This window comes from Bos grunniens, chromosome 1, assembly GCF_055505025.1.
Source record: "Bos grunniens cultivar Pamir isolate PY7600 chromosome 1, Bosgru_T2T1.0, whole genome shotgun sequence".
Classification (NCBI taxonomy): Eukaryota; Metazoa; Chordata; class Mammalia; order Artiodactyla; family Bovidae; genus Bos; species Bos grunniens.
The window spans coordinates 12,956,936-12,976,056 of NC_141165.1; the positions used below are offsets into that span (position 1 = coordinate 12,956,936).

Here is a 19,121-nt window from a genome sequence, read left to right on the forward strand (position 1 = left end):
AGGTTACCAACAGCAGTACATACCACTCGAACATGCTAGGAGGTGGAGCATTAAGTAGTGTTCAGTGGTCATGACCCAGAACCTCCCTCCCACTCTGCCCAGCCAACTTTATCCCAGCCTCCAGAAGCAGCCACTCTTCGTGTATTTTCAAGTCACACATTAGTTCAGCTCATCTCGGGGCTTCACCTAAATGGAGTCACACAGCAGGCGCCCTTGTGCCTGGCTCCCTCCACCAGCATGGTGTTTCTGAGGTTCATTCCGCTGTTGTGCTGATTTTCTTCTGTTGCCAAGTTGGGCTTCATGACCGGCTCCCCTGCTGACCTGGTGGCTCAGATGGTAAGGAATCTGCCTGTGATGCAGGAGACTCGGGTTCAGTCTGGGTCAGGCAGATCCCCTGGAGGAGGGCATGGTAACTCACTCCAGTATTCTTGCCTGGAGAATCCCATGGACAGAGGAGACTGGCGGGCTGTGGTCCGTAGGGTCGCAAAGTGTCAGCCACGACTGGGCGATAACACTTCCCCTGCTGACGGGCACATGGCTGGTGCCTGCTTCTGCCTGCTGTCTTCCAGCCTTTCAGTGCTTGAAGCCAGGACGGTAGCCAGGTGGCTTCTGTTCAGGGTGGCTCTGACTTGTAGGAAACTCTTTTCTTGAGCTTACATCCACTCCTCTGCCACCCTGGCTCCCAGTCCAGCCTTCAGTGAACCTCGCAGTGAACCTTATTCCTGGAAAGCCCTCTGGGAAATTGCAGGCAGCTGCAAGTTGGGCTCTGCCTACCCCCGCCCCATTACTCTTTCCTTAAAGAGCCCAGGATCAAGCTTCTCAATGGAGATGCTGGGAGAACGGCCCTTTGGATTCAGCAGCCTGGGCCAGCCCTCCCCACAGAGTGCCCCCACCTCGATGTCCCAGCGGGGTGGCTTTCTCAGAAGAACCCCCACCCCAGGACAGGAGTTCCATGCTGGCCTCGGCTTGTCCAGGACAGCAAATGGCAAGGAGACAGGGCTTAGGGGAAAATCACAAAAAGCCAGCGTTGAGGCTCAGAGATTTATTTTTTATAGATCGCTAAGCTTTCATGAATAAGAAAAGTAAGGTGGATGTCCCACCTCTATGCGATGTGGGTCTGTCACCGATTCAGCACTGAGATGTGTGGACAGAATCCTGTTAATTAGACAAGGAGAGGCCTTTCAAGATCAATAGCAGAGAATCGATTTTCTGGATGATTTGTCAGTAGCAGGAAGGGGTTCCACAGGGGAGGGGCCTGCAGATGAGGGCAGGGCAGGAGGGCTGGCAGGCGGGGGCCACACACACGGTGGGCTGGCAGCTCACACGGACACACACTGCCGGCTGGCAGCTCACGGGCACACAGCAGGACGCCTGGCAGGGGCTGGGCTCGCAATAGAAGGCCACTGGGCAGCATGGGGATGGGCACCTGCCGGCAGGTTGGCACAGCAGAGACACATGGCAGGCACTGCAGGAGCTCCCGCAGCCCTGGGCAGGGCAGGCCGGCTGGCAAGAGCTGGGCACATAGCAAATCTCCTGGCAGAAGCTGGGCACACAATAGGCTGGCTGGCAGCTCACAGGGCAGCTGGTGTCACACATGGTGGTTTGGGGCTGGGTGGGGTCGGGACGGAGGACAGGTCTGGTCTGGAAGCTCCCTCCCTAGGCTGCCCCTTATACCCAGGCCGTGGCGTCCTGGCAATGAGGCACCGGGTGTCTTCTTAGTGGCCACCTGCTGTTTTTCCTCCTCCTCCTTCCCCCGAGGGTTTCTTCCTGGAGCCTCCAGCTGCTGTGACTCAGTTCAGGAAGCTCCCTCAGCTGGAGGCTGACAGTGACCCAGTGGCCCTGGGATTTCTGGAATCAGAGCCTGGGTTGGATGGGGAAGGGCCATCAGGCCAGGACTGGGTTCCCTCATGATTTTCAAGGTCCTCTCCAGTTTAACCACCCTGTCATCTGTCCACACAGGCACAGTCACACTCACTGCACCAGTGACCCCGTTTGATTTGTCATCCAGAAGGTTCTCCCTCAGGGTCAGGCACCTCACTGGGGGGCTGTGGCCACATTTCTGCCATAATTATAGCAACAGGGCTCCAGCTTTGTGCTAAGTCTGAGCTAAGCATTTTACATGGAGTGTCTCATAACTGATCAGTTATCAACCCTGCCACCATTCAAGGGGCCAACAACACAGATATACAGTCAGCAAGACCTGGAAGGTCCTGTAATGCATGCAGGTTCCACCCCTGCAAATGGAGAAGCTCTGAAGCTGCTCAGTCTCGCTGTGGAATCTGTGGTCCTTACTTGGCGTCTCACGGAGCTGGGATTTAGGGGTTCACTGGTGACATAACCCACAGGCCAGAATCAGTTGGCACAGACAAGAGCGAGGGGCAGGCAGATGAAAATATTCATCTTGTTTGGCCCTGAAGAGCAAGGCTTAAGGGTGTGACTCCACCATGAGCATCCAACTCAGGATTGCCCAACCAGGTCAGGCAGCCCCAGGTAGGTCCCAGGAGGACTGGGGTGGAGAGAGGGCTGAACCACCTCCGATTCCTCTCCCCACCCAAGGGTCTGGTCAGCCAGGCCCTGTGAGGCAGGTTGGAGCCAGTGTGGGAGCCTGGGGTCCTCCTCCAGGGCACAGGGCAGCTGCCGGAGTGTGGATTACGAGTTCCTCCCACCCCACTCCCCGCCGTGTGCTCTGTCTACACATCAGCCTTAGCACGTATTCTATGGTGGGTGCCGTTTATTGGGGTGGCCATCTCTCAGGACAGTGCTGCTCCCTCCTCAGAGGCTGTGTCCCCGAAACCCTCTGCCCCTGTGCAGCCCCTGTGTGACTGCTGGTGTGGACAGAGGGGATGGCCCTGGGAAGTCCTGTGAAGAGTCAAACACCCCAGTAATGAAGTCATCCTGAGGCTGAAGACCACTGTGGTCTCAGGGGCTAAAGCATGGTCAGAACTTGCAAAACTAGTGGACTGAGCTGACCTGAGACCACACAGCAAATGACCTCGTGGCCCCTAGAAAAGCCCCTTGCGGCCCGTGATTTCATCCCTTCACACACTCCTCCTTGGGCTCTGACCACAAGTCAAAACCATAGCTAAAGAAAATCCAGGTGACTACATGTCCATGTGTGACCTCGTTACTGAATAGTGTCAATCCATTTGAAATTGTCAGTTGTCTTACAGGCCAGTCTCTAGAAGAGTGAAAAGCTAACCTGTACTTGCCTGCTCTCTACCTCTCCTCTGTTCCTTATTCCTACCTGTACAGCCAGTGCCTACCTGAGCCCATTTCTATTCCACCTCAAGGAATATTCCACCTCGTATTTCTTCTAATGCAAATCTGCTGGTGAGGAACCCTCTTGCTTTTGTTTTTCTGAAATTGTTTCACTTCACCCTCAGCTTTGAAGCTTTCCTTTTCTTTTCTTCTTCGCTAGATCTAGAATTCTCGACGGGCAGTTTTGGTATTTTATCATTTTACTGATGTCACCCTACTGCCTTCTGTCTTTCGCTCTGTTTGATGAAGAGTCAGCCGTGTTCTTTCTCTTGTATGTAGAGTGTTTTTTCTCTCATTGCTTTGAAGATACTTCTTTTTATTTGGGGTTTTCATCTCTAATGATTAAGTGCCCAGATCTGGTTTTCTTTATATTTATCCTGCTTTTGGGTTTTCTAAGATTCCTGGATCTGTAAATTGTTTCAAATCAGCTTCTGAGGTTGAACATACATGTATTTTATACTGTTTGATATGGTCTCACAGTTCTTCTCAGTTTTCTTAATTCTCCTTTCTCCTTCAGATTGGATAACTTTTATTCATATATCTTCACATCCACTCTTTCTTCTCCCACCTTCAGTCTGCTGTAAGGCCCACCCAACAGACATTTTATTTTAGCTATTGTGCTTTTCAATTCTAGAATACCCCCTCCCTCAGCTGAGATGTCCTATCTATTAAAAATTGCCATTCCTCAACCGAGGTTCTCTATCTGTTAACTCATGGATATAATATTTTCCTTTGATTCTTTGAACACATCTTCCTTTGATTCTTTAAACATACAGCTGCTCTAGGTCATCACCTGCCAGACCAATATCTGGACCATCTCAGGCTACATCACTGTGGTTTTTTCCTTTAACCATGAACTGTATTTTCCTATCTCTTTCTTACAATTTATAGTTATTATTTACTTTTGGCTGTGCTGGGTCTTCATTGCTGTGAGGGTTTCAGTAGTTGTGGCTCCTGGGCTCTAGAGCACAGGCTTACTAGTTGTGACACGTGGGTTTAGTTGCTCCATGGCATGTGGGATCTTCCTGGATCAGGGATTGAACCCATGTCTCCTGCATTGGCAGGCGGATTCTTACCACTGAGCCACCAGGGAAGCCCTTTCCTATATCTTTTATGTCTAGTGATTTTTGATTATAATATTAGAAATTATGAACATTCAGAGAGCCTGCATTCTCTTATCTTTTACTGATGATTCACTTTTTTGTCTAGTGAACAGTCACTTACTAACTGGTCACCTTGAGCTTGTTTATGTGGGTTTGGTTTTACACTTTGTTAGGGTGTAACAAAGTGTAAATTTGTGGAAAGTCCAAAGTGCTTCCCGAGCTCTCCATTTTGGTGAGACTTCATTTCCGAACTGTGTTCCCTGGAAATCTTGTCGTGGGTGGGCCAGGCTGTCAGGATGGATCTGGAGCAGGTCCCACTCAGGGTGAGGGAGGGACCCCTGCTCCATAGGTACAGGTTGTGGGGTCTCAGTGGGAGGCCAGCAGAGGTCTACCCCTAATCCTGTAGCAGCTTCTCCATAGCGTCCAGTGGTCTTGTACTGAGCGTGGACAGCCCCTCCTTCTTCCGATTTCCTGGGGGTCCTTTCTGATGCTCCCCTGCTCAGATGCCCGGTGCTTCCAGTGCCGACCCCTGGCCCCTTCTGGCTTTGTCTCTTGCTTCTCTAACTATGAGGCTATCTCAAGATGAAGGGCTAAGGTCACCACCCACCAGAAGTTCTCCGGGACTCAGCCCTTTGTCCTCTGGACTCTATGGGTGAGGAGTCCCCATCCTTCCTGTGTCCTCTGGTGCCCCACCTGCAGCTTGATACCCTGGACACTCGGGTGTCAGACAGATGCACTCTGCTCTCCTTGCTCCACGGTAGAGCTGACATGGGAGGAGGGTGGTTTCCGTGGCTGTTTGAGGACCAGTATCACACAGGGAGGGACATCTAGAGATTTGTACAAAAGTGGGTCAGGTAAAATTTTAAGGAATGAAGCAGAATCCAGACAGAGCCAGTAAGGCACTCAGGCAGGATGCCAATACAAGAGCTTGAAGAGGGGCCATTAGTCATGAAGATAAGTAAAAGCCAAACAAGCAACTAAAAAATCTGCAACAGAAAACAATGTCCTGGGAGACAGCCCGGAAGAGGCAAAACAAGGAAGACAACAGTCGCGTCTGTGTTGTCCAGACGCCCACGGCTTGGGTATAAAGGCCGCCCAGGGAGGCAACCTGCAGACATCACCCACCTTCCTCCCGACACCAGCCAGCCCCACGCCACCATGTGCCACACCAGCTTCTCCTCAGGCTGCCAGGCTGCCTGTGTGCCCAGCCCCTGCCAGCCATCCTGCTTCACGTCCAGCCCCTGCCAGGCTGCCTGTGTGCCCAGCCCCTGCCAGCCATCCTGCTTCACATCCAGCCCCTGCCAGGCTGCCTGTGTGCCCAGCCCCTGCCAGCCATCCTGTCTGCCCGTGAGCTGCAGGCCGGCCGTGTGTGTGACTCCCTCCTGCCGGTCCGCTGTGCGCCTGCCCGTGAGCTGCAGTCCTGCTGTGTATGTGCCCGTGAGTTTTAAGCTGGCTGTGTGCCTGCCCGTGAGCCGCAGACCGGCCGTGTTGGTGGCCCCCTCCTGCCAGTCCTCTGGGTGCTACCAGCCCTCCCGCCCTACCCTGGTCTGCAGACCCGTCTCCTGTAGCACCCCTTGCTGCTTGTGATCATGAGCCTCTTCCCAGCTACTCCCAGTGCAGATGGGGTCACTCCTGCACCCCTCCCAGTACAAGTCCTCAGTGGGCCTCCAGCTTCTGCACGTGGCAGATGAAAAAAGCACACTAAACCGACTTCTGAACCCAGGCAAGAACATGGCAGGATGATCTGGACCCTTCTGTGAACTGCTGCATTCCCCCCAGGAAGCCCTGGTTCCCAGGGTCCTTCTCTGTCTCCAGCAGGAAACCACACCCTATGTGAGCCAAATAAATTGTGCTTTCCCCACGCAACAGTCTCTTCCTACTGTCTTTCATTTCTGTTTTCTGGCTAGCGAGGCTATTACCAGGGCTTCCCTGGTGGCTCTAGTGGTAAAGAAGGCAAGGCAGGAGACCCAGGTTTGATCCCTGGGTTGGGAAGATCCCCTGGAGAAGGAAATGGCAACCCACTCCAGTATTCTTGCCTGCGAAATCCCATGGACAGAGGAGTCTGGTGGGCTTCAGTCCATGGGGTCGCAAAGAGTTGGACACAACTGAGCAACTACAGCCACCACCAGGCTGTTACCAAGAATTTAAGGCTGATCACCTCTTCATTGATCCCTGTCCCCGGCGGCTCATGGGAAGGTGGGCGGTTTTGGGTGGAGGGAGTGGCCAATGAGGCCTGGGGGCAGGAGGCTCGGGCAGTGTCTTGCCTTGTTTCCCGCATCTATCACGCCCTGCCTCAGGGAGAGAGGCCGGCTTCTCATCTTGTTGGAAGACATCCTGCTTCCTGCGTCACAGAGTCAAGTCCATTGGGGCAGTTTGACTTATTTGGAGTCAGGTTCACAGAATTAGGATTGCTCTAGTTTGCGGCTTATGTCTCACTTCATATATCATCCATTTTAAATTGATCAATTAATGATCCCGTGTTGGTTCTTATAATAAACCTCATGAATGCCCTACCTAACATGGAAAGTAGAACATCAGTAATTTACCCCTAACTTCTTGGGTACGTTTCAGCTAGAAACATACGTTTACTATTCCATTACCTTTAACATCATAGAATGGATCCACATCTCTGTATTCTTGAAAGGTAGAATTTCTGATTTGCTGGTTTCCCACGATGTTGGAAGGGCGCTGTCCCAGATGTAATCTTCTGGAACTTATTTTTTTCACTCTTTGTACCATACTAGTTTTCCTCCACACGGCTGTGCCATGTGGTTTATCGGTCTAGACCCCTCCCTGCTGTCTGCTCGTGGGACTATTTCAGGTTACACCTACTCCAGTGGAGGGCTGGCGTGCAGGGGCCGAGTGGGCAGTGGGCGGGAGGACGTGGCTGCAGACTGTCCTTGCTCCTCCTCCTCCTGTTGGCATCTGTGACCTTTCTGTTTAGGCCAAGCCAAGCTCTACCCTGAGAAAGGTGCTCAGCAGAGAGAATTACAGCAAGGGGTAGAGGCCAGCCCTGCAGGATAGTGCCAGGCAGGGAACTGGTGTGCACGGCGGGACCAGCTTCACCTAGCTGGAGATGTAGGAAAATTCACTCCCTGCCACATGCTCTGAAGCAGCCTCAAATTCCATGCCTTTTGTTTCTGGGGGTTTATTTTGTAATGGATTTTCCTGGGAGCTTTTCTAAGATGGTGAGATGGGTGTGGTTTGAGACACACAAGCACCATGGTGATTGGCTGTGGTCTGTGCTGAGCTTCCTTCCCTCACGGTTAAGGGTGGTGGCCATCCCCGCCCACAGGCAAGAGGACACAGTCCGTCCTGGGACTTTCTCACTGCTGACAACCCGATTTCCAACCTTTTAATTTATGTCCTGGAGGCAGATGATAGAGCTGATGTGTCCAGGTGATCTGGAACGTACTCCTATTGTTTACATTTCAAGGACTTTGGGTAAAACTGAGCCAGAAATGGAACCAGTCAGCTTGGACGTATAGGCTCACATGCGTGTGCACGCCCACAGGATACACTATGCGGCACAGACACACACACACACACGTAAGTGCTCCCACTCGACATACACCGACGACGTGCCCACACGCAGCGCAAACACGTATAGGGCACGCACACACGTGCACACGCACACTCACGCACGCAGCCGCAGGCAGCACGGGGCGCACGCCCCCTCCCCCCACGGTGCGGGCTTGCTGCGCGCCGCGCACCGCGGGTCTGACGGCCATCGCGGCCTCCACAGCCCGCCTTGCCTGCGGAAGCAGAACCGGTTCTCTGCTTTCAGGTTAGTCTGGGCTCTACTCTCCAGGCCGCTGGTGGAGCTCACAGCACCGCTGAGCTCGTGTGGCCTGTGGAGGTAGGCAGGTGTGGGCTTCAGTCTCCGCTGGGGCAAATTCTTTATCGGTTCTGAACTGCCTTTCCCTCATCTCAAGAAGGGAGCTCCCCTGCAGAGTTGTAGAAGAGATTAAAAATAACATATGTGAGCTTTGGGCATAACGCTTGCCACATCAGAGTCTTAGAAAATGTTAGCAAACAGGCCACATGGTAAGAACCTCATATAATGAAAAGCCAAGGTAAAGAGCTGTGAGAACATAAGAGGGATTATGACAAGGGATTCAGAACCTGTGTGACAAAGAGGGAGACTCAGAACTATGGCCCCCGGGTTTCCTGTCTCAGGGGTGCACGCGGGGATGGAGATGTGAGCCCCAGCTTCCCCGCGAAGCCCCGTCTCGGCGCCTTCGTCTGCCGCCCTCTCCTGGCTCCAGGCTGTTACTGCAGGCAGTTCCTCTGGCCTGTCTCCATCTGGACCACATGTGGGTGCTCCTACCACAAATGCTGCAGATTTTCACTCTTTTAATTTCTTCCTTGTGTCACTGTCTCTTGAGCTTGTCTGTCTAGAAGTGCCCTGCTCGTGTGTGCGTGCCTTCACCAACTCCAGGCACACACACGTGCACACACACACACACAGGTAGCCACACACACGTGCTGGACTGGCTCTGCCGTTGGTTAAGCTAGCCTATGGTAATTCCTGTGAAGCTCACTGAGAGGGTGAGGATGGTGTTGGGGGTACGGCAGGGGCCGTAGCTTTGTTGTTGGGTGGGCTGTGGGCAAGATGAAGATGCCAGCAGAGCCACAACCGGGAAATGGGTTTCACTGCCTTTGAAGCACCTTCCCTGGCTCTCCCCCCAGGAACCCCCATTTGAACTTGGGGTTTCTCTCCCCAGTGCATTTCTTCATCCAGGTTCTGAGACAATACATTAGATCCTCCAGTTCAGTTCAGTCGCTCAGTCGTGTCCTACTCTTTGCGACCCCATGAATCACAGCACGCCAGGCTTCCCTGTCCATCACCATCTCCCGGAGTTCACTTAAACTCACGTCCATCGAGTCGGTGATGCCATCCAGCCATCTCATTCTCTGTCGTCCCCTTCTCCTCCTGCCCCCAATCCCTCCCAGCATCAGAGTCTTTTCCAATGAGTCAACTCTTCACATGAGGTGGCCAAAGTACTGGAGTTTCAGCTTTAGCATCATTCCTTCCAAAGAAATCCCAGGGCTGATCTCCTTCAGAATGGACTGGTTGGATCTCCTTGCAGTCCAAGGGACTCTCAAGAGTCTTTTCCAACACCACAGTTCAAAAGCATCAATTCTTTGGCACTCAGCCTTCTTCACAGTCCAACTCTCACATCCATACATGACCACAGGAAAAACCATAGCCTTGACTAGACAAACCTTTGTTGGCAAAGTAATGTCTCTGCTTTTCAATATGCTATCTAGGTTGGTCATAACTTTTAGTATGTTTTAAAGTTCAGATGTTGTCATACACTGTGTATCTTTTTGTAACTTGCTTTCTTCCTCCATGTTACATTGGAGTAACTCATCCTTGCAGATACACCAGCTCTTGGCATCTGTTCAGGGCTATATGATGATATTCCACCGTCCAAATATACTGGGATCCATCGATTAAGTCTCCAGTCACAGACACTTAGGTTATTCTGACTCTGTAGTTCCTACCGCAAATGCTGCAATTTTTCACTCTTAACTTCTTCCTTGAGTCAGTGTCTCTTAAGCATCTTTGTTGAGAAGTGCCCTGCTCGTGTGTCACTGTGCATGCCTTCACCAACTCCAGAGGGTGCAAATTTCACCACAAAGGGGTTGTTCCCAAACTATGCTGCCAGCAGGTGTGGGACTGGCTGTTCCATATGTTAACCCACGGCCACCATCGTCGGATGTTCCAAGTGTGGACAGCCTGGTCATTGTGAAATGTCTTAGGAACTTTATTTTCTATTTTATGTATTTTTTACAGGGTGATGCTCACGTAGAAAAGGACACAAAATAAGGTCAAAACTTGATGGCTTTTCGTAGAGTGGGCACTGCCGGTAACTGGCTCTAGGTCCAGGAAGTGGAGATACCCACCCCCGACACCATCTAAGGCCTCTTCCAGGGGCCCCTGGCCCCACCATCCCTGAGTAACCTCTGCCCCATCCTCTAGCAGGAATGATGTGCTCTGAGTGGTGTGAATTGCACCGGACATGGTTCCTTTTGTTGACAGTCTTCACCTTCACTTTTAGGCACTCAGGTGGGTCTCACCTCATACAGTGAGGGAGCTATCTCATCTTTGTATTCTCTGGGAGACTTTGTGTCACTTTGGAGACATTTATTCCTAGACCATCTCTGGTATGGTCTTGGCAGGTAGATTCTAAATCCTGATTCAGTTTCTTTAGGGCCTAAAGGTTATTTATGTTTCTAATAAATTCACCATCAGATCAGATCAGTCGCTCAGTCATATCCGACTCTTTGCGACCCCATGAATCACAGCACGCCAGGCCTCCCTGTCCATCACCAACTCCCGGAGTTCACTCAGACTCACGTCCATCGAGTCAGTGATGCCATCCAGCCATCTCATCCTCTGTCATCCCCTTCTCCTCTTGCCCCCAATCCCTCCCAGCATCAGAGTCTTTTCCAATGAGTCAACTCTTCGCATGAGGTGGCCAAAGTACTGGAGTTTCAGCTTTAGCATCATTCCTTCCAAAGAAATCCCAGGGCTGAAAGTTTTAATATCTTCAGAAAATTTATTGGGACAAAATTGTTGAAATAGCCAATGATTATTTTTAACATCTCTCTTACTCCTGTAGTTCTGGCATAATTTTCAGTCCCAGTTTCCTAGGGGCCTTTATTGGGCCTTCCATTTTATTCTGCCAGCCAGTTCCACAAGCCAAAGACTTATCTTTTCAGAGAACCATCTTTTGACCTTGTCGGTCTCTGTGGATAACTGTTTCTGTTTAATTTCTGCCCCTGATTTTGCTATGCATATATTGAATGCTTTTAACTACTTTTCCATGATGCTTTTCATAGACAAGCTTCTGAAAACAGCACAGATATTTTCAACATGTCATACAGAGGAACAAAGTCAAAAGGGAAAGGTCAGTCCCTTGTTTCAAAGGGACAGTAAAGTCAGTTTCTTGCCTGTTGTGACGGGGTATCATCTTGTGGTAAATACCATTTTACGGGGTCTCTAGCTGAAATTCTTTGACGAATTCAAAAGATTCACATGTATTTATACACTGCGTGCAATTTTTTTTTAGGCCACTGTGACATCTCCTCATGAAATTGGAAATTCTTTGAGACAAAATGTACCCCAACTATTAGTTAACAAAGTCTCATTTCAGCAAGATTCATCTAAAGCTAGAGAAAAGTAATTGAAAAATTTCAGATTTTGAATACATTACCCTTGAATGCCGTTGGTCTGCTTGCTCTGCCGTGTTCTGAGAAGGGCGTGTGTCTGTTCTGTGTCGGAGCTTTGTCTTTCTTCCTTGGAATCCGCCAGGTTTTGTCACTTCTGAGAAGTCCCCTCTTGGTTGTCCTTTGTGGGCAACCTGCTCCTTTTGTGACCAACCAGGTGCTAGGCCATCTCTGTCAGTAGGAATTGATGAGAGGTCAGGTGAGAAATTCAGGCAAGGCTTTACTGGGGCTCGTGCTGCAGTGGAGGCGGGGAGAACAAGTAACACATGCCCTGCTCGCCCTCCGAGGAGGTGCGTGAGCTGGTTCCTGGATGAGGGTGGTGGCAGGTCCAGATGTCAGGCCAGAGAGGCGTCCTGGGTGGTCTGCCCACCCTCTTCGTGGTGGTGTGTGCAGGGGGTGTGAGCAGGACCCTGCCTTTGCCCTGACACCTTGGAAGTGGCAGTTGGGTTTTTGGTCTTTTTGAATCTTTTGTCCACACTCTGTCCCAACTGCACACGCAGGCAGTTACTTGTAGTCCCTCTCGTTCCTTGGTACCTGTAGCTGGAGGCGCCGTTTGTCCAGGTGCAGGCCCTACAGCGAAGGCCCCAGGCCCAGCGCATCTCCCCGGTGCTGTGGATGCTTGCTGACCTGAGTGTTCTCTGTTTTCACCACGTGGATTTCTTCATAATTGGGTGCTTTCTTTTCTGGAGTCTGGTCTCTGCCCCTGAGTGTCGCCTCTCCCCGCTTCTCTCTGGAGAGCCGTGTGGCGTGTGCTGACCCTTCTCTGTCTCCCAAGACTGCTGGCTGCTTGTCATTTTTCGAATAAATGTCTTAGTTTCTGTGTAATTTTTTTCAGGTCAGTGTCTGGTTCGTGTGCACTGGTCTCCCCAACTTGCCATCCCACCCAGGCTGCGGACTTTTATTGCAATGATTTTTATATGTTTTGGCTTTAGCAGTTGTCTTTGATTCTCTCAGGTATATCTGTTTTAAAAAAATAGTATCTTATTCCTTTCTCAAGTTTTTCATCCCATTTTTTAGTTCCTTGGATGTTAAAGCACGCTTGCTTACAAGTCTGTGGATAAGAACCCACAGCATGAAGTTCTGGGGACATCTGTTGTGTCTGCCACCCTTGGTGTGTGGACATGTGTCCACACGCACCGTGTTGGGGGTTGTGAGCTCACGCTCAGGTTCTCAGTTGTGTTAACGCTGCCCAGTAGCCTGGGGGCCTCAGGGAAGTGTGTGCTGGAGCCAGGTGCAGCTCATTGTAAGCCATGTCTCACGGAGCACTCCTGAGTCAGTAAAGACCCACCTTACAGATGGGAACATTGATGTGATAGGCATGTGGCTACCCAGGCGACAGTGTCTTGTAGATGTGGTATAACCCCTGCCAGGCACGTGATGATGGGGTGCTGAGCCCCCTAGGTATTAGGGGAATTAAATGGAAGTGGTCTTGTCCGGGCTTCAGAGACAAGAAAGGAGAGCAGGCAGGCCTCCAACCTTGTTCCTGACCTGTCTGGACACTGCCCTGACTATGTGCCTGCTCACAAGTGAAAACTGAGAAGCACTACAGATAACTTAGGGAGCAGGTCTTGGAATTCTTGAGCCTGTGGAGGAGGTCTGGCCAACCACACTTGGGGTTTAGCCACATCCTAAGACTCAGAAGATGAAACAAACAGCATTGTAAAAAAGATTAACATACAACCAGAGCTGCACTTTGCTCACAGACTGACGATGATATCAGTCTGTGGCCTGGAATTATAAGCGGGAATCCCCCAAACTGCAATTTTGAAGTCTCACCCGTGGAGCAGACACGCTGCCCAGGACCTTTTCCCCAGCGGGACTCCAGATTGCTGTTACATGGGACTTCCCAGCACTGTTTGAGGCTGGATGTTGGTTGGCCCAATTAGGTGATGTGTGTGGGTTACCTTCCTCTACTGTTTCGATTGCTCTGTTCTTTTAATGTCTGTGTATTGAAAGTGAGTTAGATAATGCTCTATTAAATATTGGTAATTCTCTACTAAATATTGTTTGTGTATAACGAGTGATTTCTTTTGTTAATGAATCTTTTGAACCTGAAACCAAAGTTAAAAGTTTAGGCGAAACATTGAATTGGCACCGTGAGCAGGATTCATGAAACAAAATGCCAGTCTTTAAGAAGAAAGAGTTTAAAGTGGATGAAGCTTTTATTCCTGGATGGGACGATCCACCGTATTGCTTATTAGCTAATGAATGGGGCATATTCACTGGATTGTGTGAGAATTGGAACCTTACATTAAAGTGGACTGAACCTTTAGAAGTTATTGAATGTTTGTGGCTAGCCCCAGTTTAGAAAGGATTAGAATGTGCCGTGCTGGGTGGCGGGCTGGATCCTCCTCTCTGCCTACTGTAAGGTACATGAAGCTAAATTAAAATTGTCTGAAGAGAAGTTACAAGTGGAAAAAGGATTATGCGGTTTGTGAGGACGATTGTCCATGCCATTAAATGCAATGCCAGAATTATATTTTAGCTGACCAAGTCTTCACTTTCGAAGTCGGCTCTCTGCTGAGCTGGCCCCCCGTTTTAGCTGCGTCTCCCACTCTAATAAACTCTATTCTCCTCTCATTCTGTCTCATATCTGGGAATTCTTTTCCAGCCCGCGCACAGACCACCACACCAGGCTACACGCGTCACATGAGGGAGGGGAGGACGGCAGATCGCGGGGCCCGGCAGGTGCGCAGGCATTGCTGCACGTTCACCTTGACCCGCGTCGTCATCTGAGGGTCACTCACTCACCATGGCCAGGACTGTACTGCGGTGACTCAAGGCTGTGCGCCTGGGGCCCCTCAGTGGGTGTGGAGGTGGATGTGAGGGGAGAGCCTACAGCTCCGCTCCTCTCCATTCCCGAGCATCCACGACCAGGAGCTGCCTTGGCTAGGCGTCATGGCGGCCAGCACACTGGCCGGTACCCCAGGTGCGCAGAAGACAGGTGCTGCTTCTCCCTGCTGAGGGCCAGGCAGTGGCTGGAATGGGTGGCTGGGGAAGCAGCCTGGCTGGGCTGTCACCACACCCTCTTCTGTCCTGGCGCTAGACCACCTGGTCAGGGCTCTTCACGGGAGTGGCCGAGCATCCCCTGGCTCATGACCAAGGGCATGGTGGTGCTTGGCCGGCCTCGCAGGCTGCAGGCGGGACTATGAGGGCAGGGAGGACAGAGGTGGGCACCAAGCTTGGGCCCCCCTCGGGACATTTTCATGAGGATGGGCCAGTCCCCAGCCCTGCCCCCCAGCCCCTTTGCACACACAAACTGCCCTCCCGGCCCCGGGGCGTGGGCTCCTGACCATTTCTGAGGAAAGGGAGCTAGGTGGATGTGTTTATTAACTAGCCAGTGGGGTGGGCTCCTGGTTCAGAAACTCAGCAGGAGCGGGTAGGGTCTTTGGTGATCAGCCAGTTGTGGGGCTTGGAGAGCTTGTTTGCGTGAAGGGCAGAACCAGAGGGTGAAGACCTTTGATGGACAGCTCAGCTTCCAGGATCAGGAGCCATGGCTTCACCCACTGTAGCGTCAGCAGCAGGTGGGGATGCAGAGCGAGGCAGGCACGCAGAAGCAGATGGGGCAGAAGTGGGCCTTGCACTCCATGGTCTGGCAGGTCACAGGAATGCAACAGGCAGGGCTACACGCACAATGAGGGTTGCAGAGTGGCTGGCAGGATGTGACCATGCCGTCACTGGGACAGCACAGCAGAGACCCGCTGGGGTCGGGGGAGTCGCAGGCACCCCCACACACCACGGGCGGGCAGCAGATGGGGGCGCAGCCCAGGGCACCACAGCCGGCGGGCGAGCCGACGCAGCACATGGTGGTGGGGCTGCTGGTCTGGTCTGCGGGTCCCTCCCCAGCAGCCTTTATTACCCGGGACGTGTGTCCCGGCAACGTGGCCCCTCCTTGTGCTGTTGATCCTGTTTGCACTTTCCTGTCCCTGTGCCGGGTGCCCCATGAAGCCCGTCAACAAGCACAGCCTGCAGTCTCTGGGCTGGGAGTGGCCATGCTCGTGCTGGGCAGGGCTCATGCTGGGCAGGTGCTGTGCCATGCTGGCCACTGGGCTCTACTGGTGGTTTGAGGTGGGCAAACTGCCTGAGGAGTCAGGGTCCCAGTGTACCCGTGCTGCCAGTCCCTGGGTGTCCCTGGTGGGCACTGACACTCACATGCCCTGGGGTGTCTGTGCATGCTGTGCATGGGGCTGGGGCATGTTGCTCGGCTCTTCCGCTCAAGTCCCCACTGGGCCTCTTGCTGTGGGGACATTTGGGCGTCCTGCCTGCCAATGTGGGTACCTGGTGTCGGGAAGGAGGGGAGAACCCTGGGGTGACGTGCCCAGACTCCTGCCTGCATGGCTCTATAGCCCCTGGGGAGGACAGACCAGCTGGACACCACTGAGAGGGAGGAAACTGAGCCCTGCGTGGGATTTCTGATAGATATCTTAATGGTTGGGTACTGCTTTTTGATCCAATTTGAAAATCTGTCTTTTGATTTTGACGTTCAGACATTTTGCATTGAATGTAATTGTTACTGTTTTTAAAGGTAGAATACCATCTTGTGAGTTGTGTTCGATTTGTCCCATCTGTTCTTTTCCCTCATTTCCTTCTTTTTAATTATTCCATTTCATTTCTACTTTTAGCTCATCACTTACACATCTTTTGGAAGCTGCTTGGCCTAGAGTTTATACTATACACCTTTAACATAATACAGTCTGCTTCCAGACAACATTCTACCATTGCATCCATATTGTCAGGATTCCACAGCCCAGCACGTCCATTTCCTTTCATAGCCTTTGTGTTATTGTCATATTTTACTTTTCCATTTATTAAGAATCCCGCAGTGCACTGTTACTACATTTGCTCTAGACAACGGTCTAATAATGATTGTTATATTTGTCTTCTCTTTAAAATCATTTCTAGGGCCATTCTGTTCCTTGTGTAGGCCCAAGTTTCTCTATGCTATCATACTCCCTGACCTGAAGAAATTTTCTCAATATTTCTGGCAGCACATATCATCTGCTGATCTCTCTCATTTTTTGTTTACCTAAGAGAGTGTTTATTGCACTTTCAATTTTGAAAGATATTTCCCAGTTTTGTGGGCTGACAGATTTTTCATTTAGTATTTTATAGATGTCATTCCATTGTGTTTGGATTGTGGAATTTCTAATTAGAACTCTGATGTAATTCTTATTTTTACTCTTCTGTACATGGCATATATTTCCCATATGAGTGCTTTCGAGATTTCCTCTTTATTTTTTTTTTTTTGACAGCCACTATTTTAATATGATGTGTCCAGGTCATTTTTTTGGTCAGGGGAGGGTAGGGAGAAGGTCCTTATCCCACGTGAGGTGCTCTGGTGTTTTTAGGCTTATGTCTTTCATCACTTATAGAAAATTTCTCAGATACGATTTCTTCAAATATTTCTTCTGTGAAGAGGTACGTTCTATGCCTTTTCTCTCTTTGGACTCTAGTTACATGCATCAGTGATACTTTGATATTGTCCCAGAGTCTGTGATGTTCTCTTCTTATCCCCATCCCCACCATCTTGCTCTTTGCTTTTGAATATGGTAGTTTCTATTTCCCCATCTTCAAGTTCATCGATTCTGCACTTGACTGTGTCAGGTCTACTCAAGAGCCCATGGAAGGAATTCATCTTTGATGCTGTATTTTTATTTCTATACTTTCCATTTGACCCTTTCCTCTATTTTCCATCTCTCTGCAGCAATTCCGCATCTGTGTGGTCCCCACATGTGTGGCCCATGTTTTACACTCAACCCTTTAACATATTAGTCACGTTTATTTTTAAATTTCAGTTTCACGACTGCAGCATCTGGGTCACTTTGAGTCTAGTTGTATTGACGCCTTTGTCTCTTGACAATGAATTGATTTTTCCCTGCTTTTTTGAATGTCTTCTAAGTTTTGTCAACCTCAGATGTGTTAATTTAAACGGACATAAACTGTGTTTCTTCCTGGGAATAAGTGTCAGGTCATCAGTGTGGGGGACATTTGAATCAACCTGCTCAGATGTTGACCTTGGTTTGGGTTTTGGTGTTTTCTGAGGACCTTCCAGGTACCAGTGGCTTCAGAGTCCTTGTGTGGTTGTCAGCATCTTGTGCTTAGGACGGGGGCTGTGAACACAGTACTTTTGCTCTGCCCCTGCATGCCTGTCACACAGAAGTGACCTCTACATCTGTCTGCCTCTCCCTGCTGGAGACTTATGTGCTCAGGCAGCTGTGCTGGCCAGGCTGGAGCCAGGAGGAAAGTGGGGCTCTCTGGTCTTGGCCCAAGGTCAACCCTGGCAGGCCCTGTGTGCCTGGGCCTGAGGGGTGAGGCTTTCTCAGATCTGTCTCCTCTCCCTGGGATGGCCAGACTCCCCTTTGTGTGTGTGGTGGGTTTGTATGAGCCTTATGGTCTCCCTGTGTGGTCATCCTTTAGGCACCAGATTGGACCTGGGTCTGGGCCTGTTTCCCACCCGCCATTCAGAGGTAGGGGAAGTCCTTCCCCACTCACAATGTGAGTCTCAAGTGGCCGATGTGGGGACATACCTTCCCCACCCTCCACCCACCAAGGACCCTCCACCTTCAGCTGAGCTGTCAAGAGGGCTCTTTGAGGAGAGTCCTCGGTACTTATGATTTGTATACACTTTTAAGAAGAAAACTTCAAAATATGTGAAGATAAAACAGGGGTACAGGCTGCATTGAGTAGCATGGTTTATTTGTATTTGGCTCACATAGGGTGTGGTTTCCTGCTGGAGTCAGAGAAGGACCCTGGGAACCAGGGCTTCCTCTGGGTAGGGGTGGATGCACCAGTTCACAGAAGGGTCCAGATCATCCTGCCACGTTCTCACGCAGGTTCAGAGCTTGGTTGATCATGCTTTTCATCTGCCACATTCAGAACCTGGAGGCCCACTGAGGACTTGTGCTAGGAGGGGTATAGGAGTGATCTGGTCTGCACTGGGAGCATCTGCGAGGAGGCTCATGATCAAAAGCAGGAAGAGGTGCTACAGGAGATGGGTCTATAGACCAGGGTGGGGCAGGAGGGCTGGTAGCACCCAGAGGACTGGCAGGAGGGGGCCACATACACGGCTGGCCTGTAGCTCACGGGCAGGAACACAGAGGACTGGCAAGAAGGAGTCACACACAGGGTGGGCTTGTAGGTCACTGGTAGACATACGGCTGGCCTGTAACTCACGGGTACGCAGGTTGCCTGGCAGGTGCTGGACGTGCTGCAGGTTGGTTGGCAGAGGCTGGACGTGAAGCAGGACGTGTGGCAGGGACTGGATGTGCTGCAGGATGGCTGGCAGGAGCTGGGCACGCAGGCAGCCTGGCAGCCTGAGGAGCAGCTGGTGTGGCACATGGTGGTGTGGGGCTGGGTGGTGTTGGGCAGAGAGCTGGAGATGTCTGCAGGCTGCCTCCCTCAGCAGCTTTTATACCCAGGCTGTGGGCGTCCCAGCAACAAAAACACAACTGTTGACTTCCTTGTGGTTGTCGCCACTGTGTTTCCCCAACGTCTTATTATCCTGGGGCACGTTTTTCTGGG

General features: G+C 51.1%; 2 protein-coding genes across 2 annotated transcripts in view; one reads left to right on the forward strand and one right to left on the reverse strand.

Moving 5' to 3' along the window:
- Positions 1–19,121, forward strand: part of TSPEAR (thrombospondin type laminin G domain and EAR repeats) — a 185,653-nt gene that overhangs the window by 20,888 nt on the left and 145,644 nt on the right. The gene's annotated exons all lie outside the window — the stretch shown is intronic.
- On the reverse strand, positions 18,564–19,055 carry LOC147378983 (keratin-associated protein 12-2-like). The gene has a single exon (XM_086331433.1). It carries the CDS (start codon positions 18,936–18,938, stop codon positions 18,564–18,566), a length of 375 nt encoding a protein of 124 aa, XP_086187559.1. The 5' UTR covers positions 18,939–19,055.

Excerpts from the sequence above, each read along its gene's own strand:
- LOC147378983 (XM_086331433.1), bottom strand. The coding sequence starts at position 18,938 with ATGTGCCACACCAGCTGCTCCTCAGGCTGCCAGGCTGCCTGCGTGCCC.